The sequence below is a fragment of the Nelumbo nucifera genome, chromosome 2, assembly GCF_055504915.1.
Source record: "Nelumbo nucifera cultivar China Antique chromosome 2, China Antique-T2T, whole genome shotgun sequence".
Taxonomy (NCBI): Eukaryota; Viridiplantae; Streptophyta; class Magnoliopsida; order Proteales; family Nelumbonaceae; genus Nelumbo; species Nelumbo nucifera.
The window spans coordinates 44,375,706-44,389,527 of NC_142650.1; the positions used below are offsets into that span (position 1 = coordinate 44,375,706).

The 13,822-nt window shown below is 37.5% G+C and overlaps 1 protein-coding gene across 2 annotated transcripts; it reads left to right on the forward strand.

Annotated features, from left to right (window-relative positions):
- The first annotated feature begins 1,342 nt into the window (after positions 1-1,342).
- LOC104602669 (POLAR LOCALIZATION DURING ASYMMETRIC DIVISION AND protein) lies at positions 1,343-9,630 on the forward strand. 2 transcript variants are annotated; one of them, XM_010266453.3, is made up of 4 exons: positions 1,343-2,211; positions 7,902-8,362; positions 8,957-9,251; positions 9,392-9,630. In XM_010266453.3, exons 1-4 carry the CDS (start codon positions 1,662-1,664, stop codon positions 9,535-9,537), a joined length of 1,452 nt encoding a protein of 483 aa, XP_010264755.1. In that variant the 5' UTR covers positions 1,343-1,661; the 3' UTR covers positions 9,538-9,630. The 2 variants fall into 2 exon arrangements, with proteins under 2 accessions (XP_010264755.1, XP_010264756.1); XM_010266454.3 differs by having other exon boundaries at positions 1,343-2,193.
- The last annotated feature ends 4,192 nt before the right edge of the window (positions 9,631-13,822 follow it).

Below are 13,822 nucleotides of genomic sequence, written 5' to 3' on the forward strand. Positions count from 1 at the left end.
AATAATATTTTATCAATGGTCCAACCACCCAAGTTAGACATTTGTTTCATCAGGTCAATGGTTTTACCAAATTCCAAATTTAGGAGAATCGAACTTTGAATCATGGTCAAGTGACAGTTCGAACAATTCAACCAGTTGGGTCAATGACTGGTTGAAAACACTACCCTATTATCTTGGGTTCTTTTCCACCAACCTAGAATCGAGTTATCCATATTAGTAGGGCCAAATTTGAGCTTTCCAAAAGACTCCAAATTTATCTAGAATATTCATGGCTCAAAAATAAGTGTTATATTTTCCAAAAGGAACATATAACACTTTATTTTCTTAGGGGCGATACTGGTGCTGGCCAACACTTGGATTGAATACTGATTTAAAAGAAAATCCCCCTTTCCGATTCAGTCTCCAAATCAATTTATCATGTCACCACCTGAGGGTATCATAATTGGCCCTATTTTATTCCACAAATTATCATTTAGAAGTCCTCTAATTTTATTTTTATCCCATTTTTTATTCTTAGAATCAGCTTGTTTGCTTTGATGCAATAATTATATTAAGAGATATATTAATATTGATGAACTTTTCTTTCCTTTGAATTTTGAATTTTAAAAATTATTAAATATCCATTTTAATCTCATATGCGATCATTTTTATTTATATTTTAGGAATATCATTTAAAAACAAAAAGTTGTAAAATTCCTCTTTAAAAAATAAAAGATGAGAGTCATTCTTCTTTAAAATTATAAGATTCCCCTTGGATACCTTAACAAATAAACTGTTCTTGCAAATTTTCTCCTTTATTTGTATGTTGTCATTTACATGTACACGATTCATGGGTAGTAGAAGGCACATGAATTATTTCCCAAGTACGGTTGGGATCTACTACCCACGTGAACGCTACCTAACGTACAACTTACGGTTGTAGTGTCTTGTGGGTAGTGTAGCGACGTACAACTTACGTCGGATCAGCTGAACGCAATGTTGTTTAGATGGCTGTAAAACCAGTGATAACATTACACGCCAGTAATCTGACGTATTTGTTTAATCGATGTTCCCAACGTATGGTTATAATGAATTGTGGGTACTGTAGTGTAGGTCGTGGTGTCTTGTGAACCGCCAGGACTACAGTGCGTATACATCTGCGCCCCACCGAGAGACAAACGCCCCACAACATATCCCAACCGTGTATTGGAAACATCTCCCACCGGCAATTTGGGAGATGTTCCCAATGCACGCTGGGATTTGCATGTTGGGCGTTTGTGAGGCGCAGATGTAATCTCGCCACGCGCCCGCAAATGACGAGGGATCCAACTTTGCTTCCTGCCTGGGACTGTGGCCGTGGGATGGGACTGAATCCGAGTTCCTGTGGGACACGACGAAACGACATCAGTCACGATCCCTTTGAAAGTTGTCTGAAAAAACTTTAGAGCGGGAAGGAAACACATGATGTCGTGAAAGTGAAACAAACAAAAAGGAGAGGGGAGTGAACAGACCGTAGTCTCTCCTTCAATTTCTTCGACATTTTTCTCTTGCCTTCTTAATGATTCCAGAGCTGTACCTGTATACGCCATTGCTTGAGAGTTGAGACGGAGATCTCTTGAAAGAACAAAACTGAAAGAAAGTAAAATAAGATATTTGGAGAAGCCCTAATTTTGTCGATCGCAATGTGGCAGTTCTTGTTAGCTGCAGCAGTTGCGGGATCTGGGTTCTTCGCACGACAGCTCTTTAAGAATGGCGACTCCATTGTTGAGAAATGTGAGGAGGAAGAGGAACAGGCTGTCGTGGTTGAGGAAGAAAGAAAAGAACTCTCAGATCCTGCCAAAGTACAAGTTCCATCCTCTCCACTTGCTTCTTCTCCTTCGGTTCAAAGTGGGCCTAAAGAAGTAGGTGGCTCTTTGAGTTCCGAGAGATGGAATTCGACGGCTGGACAAGAGGGAATCTTCAGGTTTTCTAGTTCGGGTGGTGAGCCTGGACCTGGCTCTCGTTCACGGAAGAAAGCAGGTTTAGGGTCCACTGGACGGAAGAGGAATGTAGGTGGTGATAAGAGAAGAGTTCGGTTTCAGAAACTTGAGGGGAAGTCCGGTTCTACGGACAGTGATGGAGTGGTGGTGTTCGACGAACAGAGAAAGAAAGGAAGGAAATACTTTCTTTGCTTGAAGAGGAGGAGGACTGGAAAGAATGCAATTGGAAGTCGAGGTTCGTGTTCATCTAATGGTAAAATTTTCCCAATTTTCCCCCAACTTCTTTTCTTCTACATTTTATCTTGGAAGCATTTTCAACATATATCTCCTTATAATTCGTGGATGCTTTATAATGCTCTATACTTTTCTTTCTTCAGGTTTGTTTTGGGTTCTAATTATTCATAATTTTCAATGTATCGAATCTCTTGGGGAATAACTGATGCAGCTCAATGATCAAATGCCAGAAGGTTTAATACTTGAAATTACAATAGGATGGGAAACGTGGAAATTGTGAGAATAGGTGAAAGAGCATTTTAGTAGATTATTTTCGGAAAGAACTTTGAGAACTGAGTGATTCCTTAATGATGACCAAGTGGTTCTCACCTAGTGGTTGAGTGGTTCCCCTCTATTCCTTGATCTTGTCTTTTCTTGTGATAATTAGATTCTGTTCGTTTATTGATAAGGTGCTAAGTTTTGTTACAAGTATGTTTCCCAACGCACATTAAAGAAAAATAAGATAAAGTATTCCTTTGTAAGGACTTGCTAATATAAACTGAGAAATGTAGGAGCAGTTTATACACTTGGCTGTTCTCTAATACAATGCAGATTGTAGACTGTGAGCCATCTTTCTAATAACTGCTAGGAATTTATAGTGGCTTTACACAGATAAAACTTCTTACCTGATTTATCGCTTGTGATATGCTAATTTCTTGGTCAATGGCGATGGCCAATACTTTAGGTATTGAGATATTAGTATGTAACTCCACCCATAGCTCTCCAGCTGAGCTATTGGTTTGTCTCAGCAAGACAAGGAGTGAAGTTGACTCTGGAGAAATATTACAATTTAGAATATTATAAATTATGATGATGGACAAGTCTCTAAATCAGCACATGTGATCATCATCTACTATTACACATTATAAATTCAAAAACTAGAGCAAGGGAATGTATGCACAGCATTTGAATTATTACTAACTTATTTGATTCTTTCATAAAAAAAGAATAACACAAAGCTCGATTTATCTTTTCATGATATTATTAGCATCTAATATGCTATTTTCTGCATTTCTGAAAGAGCATACATCTAAACCTTTGTTATTGGTAGTGACGTAGTGTATGTCAAAAATTCATAGAAGTCATCCACCCAGAGAAGTATGCCATTTGACTCAAAAGGATCAAGTGACTTAGGAGGAACCAAAGAAGCCATCTGAGTTAATCACTTGATTTATGGTAGCTATTCACTTGGTTTGGAGAAGTCATGTGCATTTGGACTCATTACCATGACATGGCTCCCCATATCATGGAGGAATCAACTTGAGGGTGTCAAGGAGTCAAGTGGGAAGTCAGCAAAGTACGATTCCACTGTCATTAACATCCAACACTTGCCCCACCATTTGGGTTGCTTAAGTTCCTTTTTGTCATCCAGAAATGTCTAGGATCATATACATGTAGTTATTAAGTTACATTTCACATGTCCATAATTTAGCTTATTTTGAAGTTTTTAAACTCTGAAACAACTATTGACTCCTAGTTTTGGACTCTCTTTGCAAATTTTATCAACAAAGACTATACTCTTTGGAATATGGTTAGCAATGGATCAGATTAAGTTCCAAAAAAAACCTACTGCAACTAAGGTTTAGTTCAAGTTTTTTTTTTCTTTTTTGCTAAAATTTTATGACTAGGTTGGGTCTTAGTTCAAGCACAAGTTAAATTCCAATTTTCAAACTTCAAAAGCTACCTGATTATTGATTGGTTTCAGCTACAATGTTCTGAGCTTGGAGAAGAAAAAACATTAGGTGGAATGGCAGGTTGGGTCAACAATTTTTTTGATGAATGGTTGGGTCAACAATAAACAAAATATATATAGCTCCCTTTTGTATGTGGGTGTTTACCATGCCCATCACCAATAAAAAAGGATAAGATCTAGTTAAATCTGTTTGTGTAAACTCACTACTGCAACTGAAAGTTCTCTCATTTTTCTCACGTTGGTCAATGTTTCCTCATACATGCATTAACTGCTTGATGTGTCTTTCTTTCCAAATGCTTATCAGATCGTCTTTCGAAACTCTATCATATGCTTTCATTTAGTCAAAATAACCATGCGGAATTTGTTTACATTCTTTTATACTGTGTCATCAATTTTCTAAGAGACAGTCTTCATATTCAATATTCCTGTTTCTCTTCTGTATCTTTGTTCTAATTATATCATACAGTTTCATAGTTTGTGGTTCATAAATTTTGACTCTTTGATAGTTGATGCAACTTTTCTTTTTGTTTTTTTTTTTACATAGGTATCATTATATCTTAGTCAACTAGGATACTTTAAAAAGGACTCTTTGTGGTGAGGGATGAAATTGCTTTAGTTATCATCCACAAGATGTTTTCATCAAGCTGTTTTGCTTTCTTTTTGTTTATAATTTTTGGTCTGTTCCAATGTTCTGAAAATCATAGCTGTATCGTAAATCATAGAGAAAGTTGAATCAAATTGAATCATGAACCATAAGATTATTTCTATTTTTTACAAGCATGTCAAAAATTAAATATAGGTATGCTAAAAGACTAAATATATATAGAAGAGTTATTTTAAGTCATATCTACCATATATGTACCTAAAACAATAGAACTTACCAGTTATGCAAAAGAAGTCTAAGATGATATAATCGAGTTTGACTTGAAAGTCAAATAATCCACATGCAATGGTTCTTTATCCAACACATGATAGAAAATAAACTAAATATACAGTCTTAACTAACACAAATAAATCAGTTTCTAGTAAGGTCTTTAAATCAAGTCACACTTGACAAAACTAAATATAAACAAAGCAAAATGACAAAGTAGAGACCCAATTCTTAATTAAATTGATTTGAATCACAATGAATTGTATAAATTGTAAGATTTAAGAAACAAATCATAGGATTCAAACAAAAATCGTAATTGTAAGATATTTGTAGAAAAGGATTCGGACATAAGATTCGAATCGAAACCCTTGGGATTCATGATGCAAATCATGAATCGTATTGTAAATCATAAGATTTTAACAACATTGGTATGTTCTCTTGACAGAGAAGGGGTCATTTCTTGCTGCAATTGTGAAGCCAAAGGCTGACAAGCATGAGTACATAGGTTCAAGTCTGACCATTTTGTGCAGAAAAGCCTGAGGTCAGGTCCATATCCAATGCACCCTTCCCTAGATAGCAGGGGCCAGCATTGGGTAGTGGCCCTTCTGGCCTCCCAACATTAAATAAGAAGGGTACATGTATTTCTGAATTCAATTAAGTGCTTTGGTCATTGTTATTGATAAAAAACAATTCAATCTATCCCAGGCAAACATCCACTAAAATGGCATTTGACCTGAATCTCTTTATTTTTGTTGGAACTTCTTTCTCATCATGAAACCCCAACTCTGCAACTCATATTGTCTCTTATTTTCCTTGGGTCCTCTTTGAAAGGAGATATTATCAGTATTATTTATTCTTTGGCATATGGCATCCACTGTATGATCTTCCAAGGCTCTAATTTGATGGATTGTTTAGAGTAGACCTGTTCATGGGCCGGGCCAGGCTGGGCTCGGGCTGGGCTTTCACTCTGTATTAACAAATTTTTCTAAAGTGGCCCGACCATCGGGCCTATAACTTGGGCCCGAGCCCGGCCCTCATAAAAAGCCCGAAGCCCGGGACTGGGCCCGAGCTCGAAATTTAGCCCATGTTGTTACTATTGCTGAAGCGGCTGAATAGAGATAGAGATAGATAGAGAGAGAGAGAGAGAAATTATAAAGAGAAAAATAAAAATGTATATATTAAATTATAAATATATATTTTATATAATATATAAAATACATATTATGTATTTTATAAAATATATAATATTGAGTCGAGTCGGGCCGGGCTCGGGTTGGGCTTTTTTGACAAATCCCAAGCCCGGCTCGAAACACAGTCGGGCTTACTGTGTTAGGCCCGTGGGCCTAATTACATGACCAAGCCCGACCGGGGTGCGGGCCGGGCCATCGGGCTACCCGGCCCATGAACAGGTCTAGTTTAGAGTAAGGGTGACCCAGTTCATTAGTTTATTTGATTCTGGTTTAGGTTCATAGTTTATAATTAATAATTTCTAAAAAAGTTTGGTTCACTATGAGGTTGGTGTATTAGGGCTTGGCTCTCCACCGTAGAGTTTTTGTAGAGAGTTAAGTCATTCTTTTTTGTTCATAGACTTTTTTGGCAACTCTTTGTAGCCTAGTGCCATTGATGTACAAAGTCTATTTGTACTAAAGGGGTTATACATTTTTTTTAATATATAATACATTATATTTTACCATTAAAAAATTGGTTCACTGAGAGGTTGGTTTTGTTCATGGTTTAAAATGTCCCTGATTTCCCTAAAATTTCCACGACATATTTCTATTTTCATGGGTAATGACACGGAATTTTACCGGAATCAACATATTCCCCAGTGAAAACTTCCAGCACTATGTGGAGTATAAGAGATAGTTTCTGTGGCATATTTCCATTTCCACTTCCATGGGAAGCACATGGCATTTTATTGGAATCGATATATTCCCCAATGAACACTACCAGCATTATGTGGAGTACAAGAGATAGTATTATAAATTTATAACATAAGTTGGTAACAATGTTGTAGATATGTGGAGTAACAATGTTATTTCCTACCTAACTTACATGATTACCACTTTGAGCTATCTCAATATTCATTTCTAACATGAAGTTAAATTTTGATTGATCTATTACAACCATTTACATTTTCTATGAGTTTAAATTTTGTTTTAACTCATTCTATCATGAAGCTCTGAATCTTATGGTTTATAGGGCAACTTCAGAATGTATTCTCTTGTCTATAACTTAGTTTCTTAGCTTTATTTAGTGATTTGGAACAAAATAATAATTTAAAAAGTGTGCTTATGCTTCTTTTATCATTTCATAAAATATCATTCTATATTTTGCATATTTTACAATGTTTCCACCATGTCTATAATTTTTACAATATTTCCATATGATATTTCCAACATTTCTACCAACACAACATTATAAACCTTGGTAGAGACATAGACGTCAATTCATAGTTAAAACTTCAAAATGGATTGTAAAGAATATTATCTCTTCAAAATTGTAAAGCTTTACAAGAAAGATATTTTATGTGTCATGATACCAAGCTGTGGATATAAACTATTCTTGAGATCCTATGGAAAAGCAAGGCTTTAAGGTTTCTGCTTATTGTTTACAGCATTATAATAGCATGTCATTAATTATCAAAGATAGGCAGTAGACCAGTGGATTTTCCTGAATGTTGACTCTAATAGATACCTTACCAGTTAGATGATTGATGGCTGCAAGTGAAATAAACAATCATCAAACAATTGAATGTTTGACCGTTTAATGTAGCCTGACAAATTGAAAATCCAGCAACTATAGCATGTGAGATATGGTCCATCAAGAGAGTCTACCATTTGGATCAATAGAGCATCAAGTTATTGAAAACTATCAATAGGATGCTCATAAATTGTATTAGAACCTAATCTGATCTTGTAACTTCATGACACCTATCTACTTCTAGCTTCACTTAGTACTTCTTAGAGACAGCTGGTTTTTCTGCTTTTTGTTGCTTCAAAGGCTTGTATTCTCTTCAGTTTAGGTTTGATTTGTTCAATAATTCTTAGTTTTTTATTTCTGGATGGTATGTATAACTTATTTTTCCTTGGACTATATCTTATAGGTGAAGAAATTTTCAATTGGGGGCTTGGTGCTGGGATTATGTACATGGTGTCAGCTGGGAGAGCAGAGATCAATAAACTAAACTCTACAATAGAGGAAACCGTAAAAGTTGTTCAGGAATTGAAAACTGAGCTTCACAAAAGAAAATTATCTCATGATCTGCAGGATTCAAATTGCAATGGTAAAAGTGATACATACCCCAGAGAATGTGAGGGCAAGCCTAATCAACCAGTGACCATTAAGTCAGGTGGAGTGGCAAGAGGTTTGAATTATCCCAAATCTATGGCCTTCCCATTAAGTGATGATGGTGATTGTGCCAGTAGTGTTCTTACTGAAGAACAGCAGCCAGAAGTACCAGAGGTAGATCAGCTTGAAGCAGCATTTGAGTCTGAACTGCGGAAAATAACTTGCCACAACTTCAAAGAAGCAATTGGCACTGAACAAAGATCAGGACTGGGTGAGGTAAGTTTTCTCTCATTCTCCTTTCATTAAATTCACTTATTAGACAATTAATCAAAAACAAAATGGACAAACAATGAGACAAGGCATAGTAAATGCATCCTTTGTTATTTTCAGATTAGCATGTTCACACACAGCATTCTAGGAGTCTTATGGTACTAGACTTTGGTGACAGTTCCAGACACAAAAGTTGTGTCAGACATATCTGCCTGTATCAATTGAGACCAATCAGTATGTTAGAAACCCCTTGGGTAGCCACAAATTATATGGTACATAAAACAGCTACTGTAACCATGGTTCAAGATTAAATAAAATCTTAAACTCAATTGCTTAATATGGTTAAATGGTTGAAGAATGTAATGCAATAATGGAGAGAAAGTGACCTTACTAGAATTATTCCATTATGTGACTTTTGTGCCCCATCGATGAGGTGGCTCATGGATGATGTAATCTGAACATCATTATGTGACTGTTATGCCCCATCTGTGGTGAATGTAAGGAGGAAATGTTTACAGCCTCCAGTTAGGAACTTGCATATATGTTGGGCAATATGTTTTTGAATTCCATCCATTCTGATTTGGAACTTCGGTATCTCAGTTTGACATAGAGCATCCTTCAGACATTGTAAAAAATGGAGTTTTAGCTGATGAGCTACCAGGTCCACATGAAGAAGGCACAAATTCTAACTCTCATCAATTTTGTGGGGTTTCTCCATCTGAACTGGATCAGAAACTATGCCATTTACTTATCGAACAGCAGGAAAGCCATATCATTGAGCTAGAATCCAGACTCCATTCAGCTGAAAATAAACTTCACGAGAAAGAAGCAGAACTCCAAACTCTGAAAGACTGTGTTCGTCGACTCACAGAATTTTCTTTAGAAGCATCGTCAGGCAAGATTTTCTGACTTCATTGATCTGATTGTTACCATCTCTGTTATTGTTTGGTTTTCCATCAGGATCAAAATCTATCCATGACATGGTCCATGAACCTAAACTGTATTTTTTTCTAATATGCCTGTGTCATTCCTCAGATGAAGAAATAGAATCATGGAAGGTTGGGAAAGAGGGGGAGAAGGGCTATGATCACTCATCCGCAGCTTCAGAATTGCTTACAGGTATTAACAAGATAGGTGGGCAGGATTCGGTGGTAGGAATGAAAAGAGTGATGGAGTTCTAATCGTGTAATTGTCACCTGAATAACTTGCAGTCTCTGTACAAGATGGGATTCATGTAAATGTTCCATTTATATGTGCTCATTCATGAGAATTAACCAATTTATCTAAGCATAAGCATATCTCTATTTAGCATTTGCCTGCGAAAAAACCAACTAGGAACTGGGAAGACATCAAGAACACACACATGAAAAAGATTGGGATGGAGGTCTAGAAGATTAAACAGACTGGGGTCCATAACTTGCTATGCATTCCCTGGTAAAGAGGTTGGTGACGAACACGAGTCTCATGGAGATTATTGTGCTGAAAATTTGTTTGAACCATGATAACGATTATGTTTTTATTCTATATTTAGACTTTGACGGGAAAAAAAAACTTAATTGGCATTTTTGCACTAATTCCTCCATGTTTAATCTAATTTTTATTTGTTCGTGTATCTGTTGTCCTTGCTTTTGAGGCTTCGAAAAAAAATTGTAATCTTGCAATTAGGCTGCTTTTTTTAAGGTAATAGAAGGTTGCAATTAGGTTGGTTGTAGAGTATGAATATGTAGGATGTGGTTGTCAGCGCACGTTTAGCTGGTACACAAATCAGAAATAAACACGTCAGTGGTTGATATACCTGGTAATAGCCCATTGACGTGTCTATTTCTGATTTGGTGTATTAGCAACACACATCCAGATTCCAGAGTCCAACTCCAGAACCACCCACATGAACCTCAATGTCGTCCAGTATCATTGCTCTCAGATTACATCTCCGCCCCACAATACATCCCCGCCGTGTATTGTAAACATCTCCCGGTGATAGTACCAGTTCCGATACACGGCGGGAATATGCTGTGGGCGGCTTCTGGTGGGGCGGAGATGTGAAGCCTCCAGTTCTAATATGTTCTGATGTTTAAAGCTAATTCAATGAAACGAGATGTAAGATCAAAGTCAAATGGCATTTAAGCTCTCAGCTCCATGCTCTCACCCTTGGAATCTCCAATCATGTATTGAAGTCGGGCTCCGGCCCGTTATTGGAGGGGAGTCACGTGATTGTTCACGGCAAGGATACTAATGAATGCCCAATTAGATAGTTTTAACACATGTCGGTTGAGAATTCCTCCTAGATTTTAGTCTATTCTTTGGACTGGGGAGAATCTATAGGGGACTATAGAGGCTTTGTAGGGAATGAGATCCTCTTAGTAGGTTAGATACTGGGTGTAACCTCCAAAGTCCAAACACCAAAAAGTGTTTTGTGTGGCAACGATCTAGGAAGTAGGAACTATTAATTATTATTTTATTTCTGTCGTTTTTACTAGAGCAATATTTTTTGCTGGTTCGATGGGTCTTTGTGTGAATAGAAGTGAAAAGAAGAATACTTTATGATAGACTGATTGAGTAGAGTCTGTTCAGAATCATCATGATAAGGTGTTTATTTTGGTTTGGCAGAGCGGTACATTTTAATTTTGTTCTATCTATTTTAAAGGAAATAGAACAATCTTCACTGGGTATTGCAGCGTATTTAGTTGTTTATGGTATTTATAATAGCTTTGTTGATTATAATTTAACCACAGAGGATTCATTTAACTCTGAAATATTTAATTTACAGTTTATTAATTGTTTATTGGTCTCCTCCTTCAAGAGAGTTTATCAGGATTAATTGTGACGGTGGAACAATGACAAAATCTACTATATCATTTGGTTCTGATGCACAACCTGATACTGGTAATTTCTGTGTGGCTACGAGAGGTGTTCGCAGTTTTTATTTTGTATGATGTTTGCCTAGGCAAAGGATGAACAAGTATAACGATTTAATCAAAAGAAAAAAGAAAAATAATCACATTTGCTGCAGACTGCAGTCAGTTAATGTGTTGAAGGAAAAATCCAAATCTTGGTCTTATTTTAAAATTTTGTATAAATTTAATCTGGTTTCCTCCTCACAAAGCGAGTCTCGTACCATGATGTTCCCAATGCAGGACTGCGATATGTGTGAGGCGTGCTCTGTAAGGAGAAATTCCGATTTCGATAAAATGTGCTTTAATGTTGTTAAAAGACAGGATGACAGAGCAGCTCATCTAGGAAAGCTAATGTAGGTAAGGACTAATGAACCTCTGAACCTCAGGACTGATGAATCATTTTATTCCATCTGTGTAATGTTTTGTTGCTTGCTCTAATATAAAATTTATCTATTGATTAAAATCAGTCTTATTCACAGTTTCCCAAAAATATGGGAATCATATAGCTAAAGAAAGAAAAGCCCCCAAAAGCTTCTTGTTTGGTGAAAAGCTATTCATTTGACTTTTTGTTTTCTTGTTCGATGAGATGCCGTACTCTAGAGGCCAGAGAGTTAAGTTACTATAATATCCTTCAAACACTCCCAGTCGGTGTTGTATACTTATGTAGTATACTCTATACTGTGTAGATATTGAGCTAGACAGCTAGGTGCTATGAGGGTGTTAATGTAAATGCATCACCTGACTTTTCAGACTTTCTCGTCTGGCAACGAGGTTTGGACAAATGGTGGTGGTGGTGCCACTGTCCTCACTCCGCAATCCAGAGAAAGAGAAGAGGAATACGTGCGGTGGCCCGAGTTTTACACGGTCGGTTTCAGGAGAGGACTAGACTGACGGGCCACGTCACACTTGACAGACTTTTCAAAGTGCTATGAACCATTGGATTTCAAGCCTGACAGCACGCTGATGGGTGCGGTATGTGAACCCCAATCCCACGGTTAGGAGGCGCCTTGCGGGTTGCGGACCTTTGTATTGTTGTATACTTAAGATCCATTTGATCAAAAATAGGAAATAGAAAAGATTCACTTGATCATGTCACTGATTTGACTAGCTGGTCTGAGCTAGATGGCCCAGGCCCACCATAGTTGGTTTGACATTCCTTTTTTTTCCGCCATGTCAAATCGTCAATATTTCAAGTATAAGATATGTAAATGACATCACATGTATACGTCACGCTGGATCAATATCTAGTCAAAGTTAATCTGCCTTTGGATGCTCATCCAACGGTTACGAGTAAAGATTTCTACTGTAGAAACATGAAATCAAGGATGGATAATTGCTATTACTTATGTTGTAATTTATGGCAAAATCATATCACTGTTTAGTAATAGAAGAGTGAAAAGAATAAAAAATAAAAAAATATCTTGACCTCGAAAACCCAAACAGAACCTCGAGATGAAAAGTCCACTGAGCTGACTGGTCTGATTCACCCACCCGTGCAAGTTAATTAATAACACCAGAAAAAATATTAAAAAATAAATAAATAATAAAAAAGATATGTCATATGTTGGTTTATTAGGGTCATAGTAAGTGTTAATGTTCGAGGACATCGGTGAGAATTCGCAGAGCAGAAGAAAGCAAGAACTTTCTTCGAAATCTAGCTGTTCGGGTATCTCTTCCTCTGTGTCTTTCTCTGATTAACATTAAATGCGTCTCTCTTCCAAACCCATTTCCAGCCCATGTCGAACGGATAAGTTCCCACCTCCATTAACGAGGTTTCTAAGAAGCCATGGAGGGAACAGAAGCAGAGGAAGGTCCCGAGCCAGCCCCCTGTTCGTGAGAAAGAAGAATACGGCCGTCGAAACCCAGGAGCCCTCTTCGCCGAAGGTCACCTGTATCGGGCAAGTTCGCGTCAGAAGGTCCAAGCAAGCTGCGTCTAAGTCTGGACGCACCGGCACCACTTCTAAACGCCGGTGCCATTGGATCCGGGATGCTTTGCTTTGTAACTGTAATGTTAAAAGGCCGAAAGCCAGGACTGCTCGGTCAGTTTGGCGAAGATGTTTTCTGTTTTTCCAATTAAGTTATCGGAGGAAGGTCGAAGTCATGGAAGATTCAGTGAAGAGAGAACCCAAGCTAGAAGATTCAGAGGAAGAGTACGATTCAGAAGAAGATGACGAATCCAAGGTCTTTGTTTCTTCTTCTCCGCCGAAGAACGCTTTACTGCTTATGAGATGTAGATCCGAGCCGTACAGATCCTCCTCACTGGCTAGTCGCTTCTGGGGCTCGCCCTCTACAACTGAAGATGGAGAAGTAAGAAGAGAACAGGGAGGAAGGGACCCTGTTGAGGAAGAAGAAGAAGAGGAAGAAAAAGAAGATGATGATGATGATGATGATGATGATGATGATGATGATGATGAGAAACCCAGATTGGGAAAAGGAGGTTCGATTGCAGAAACGAGAACAGATCCAGAAATCGAGGAAAAGTTGGGTTTTTGCGAAGGATTTGAAAGTTCAAGCAGTGGAAGAATCAGAACCACCGCTAAAAGCGAAGATGAAATATTGAAAATGATAGGAG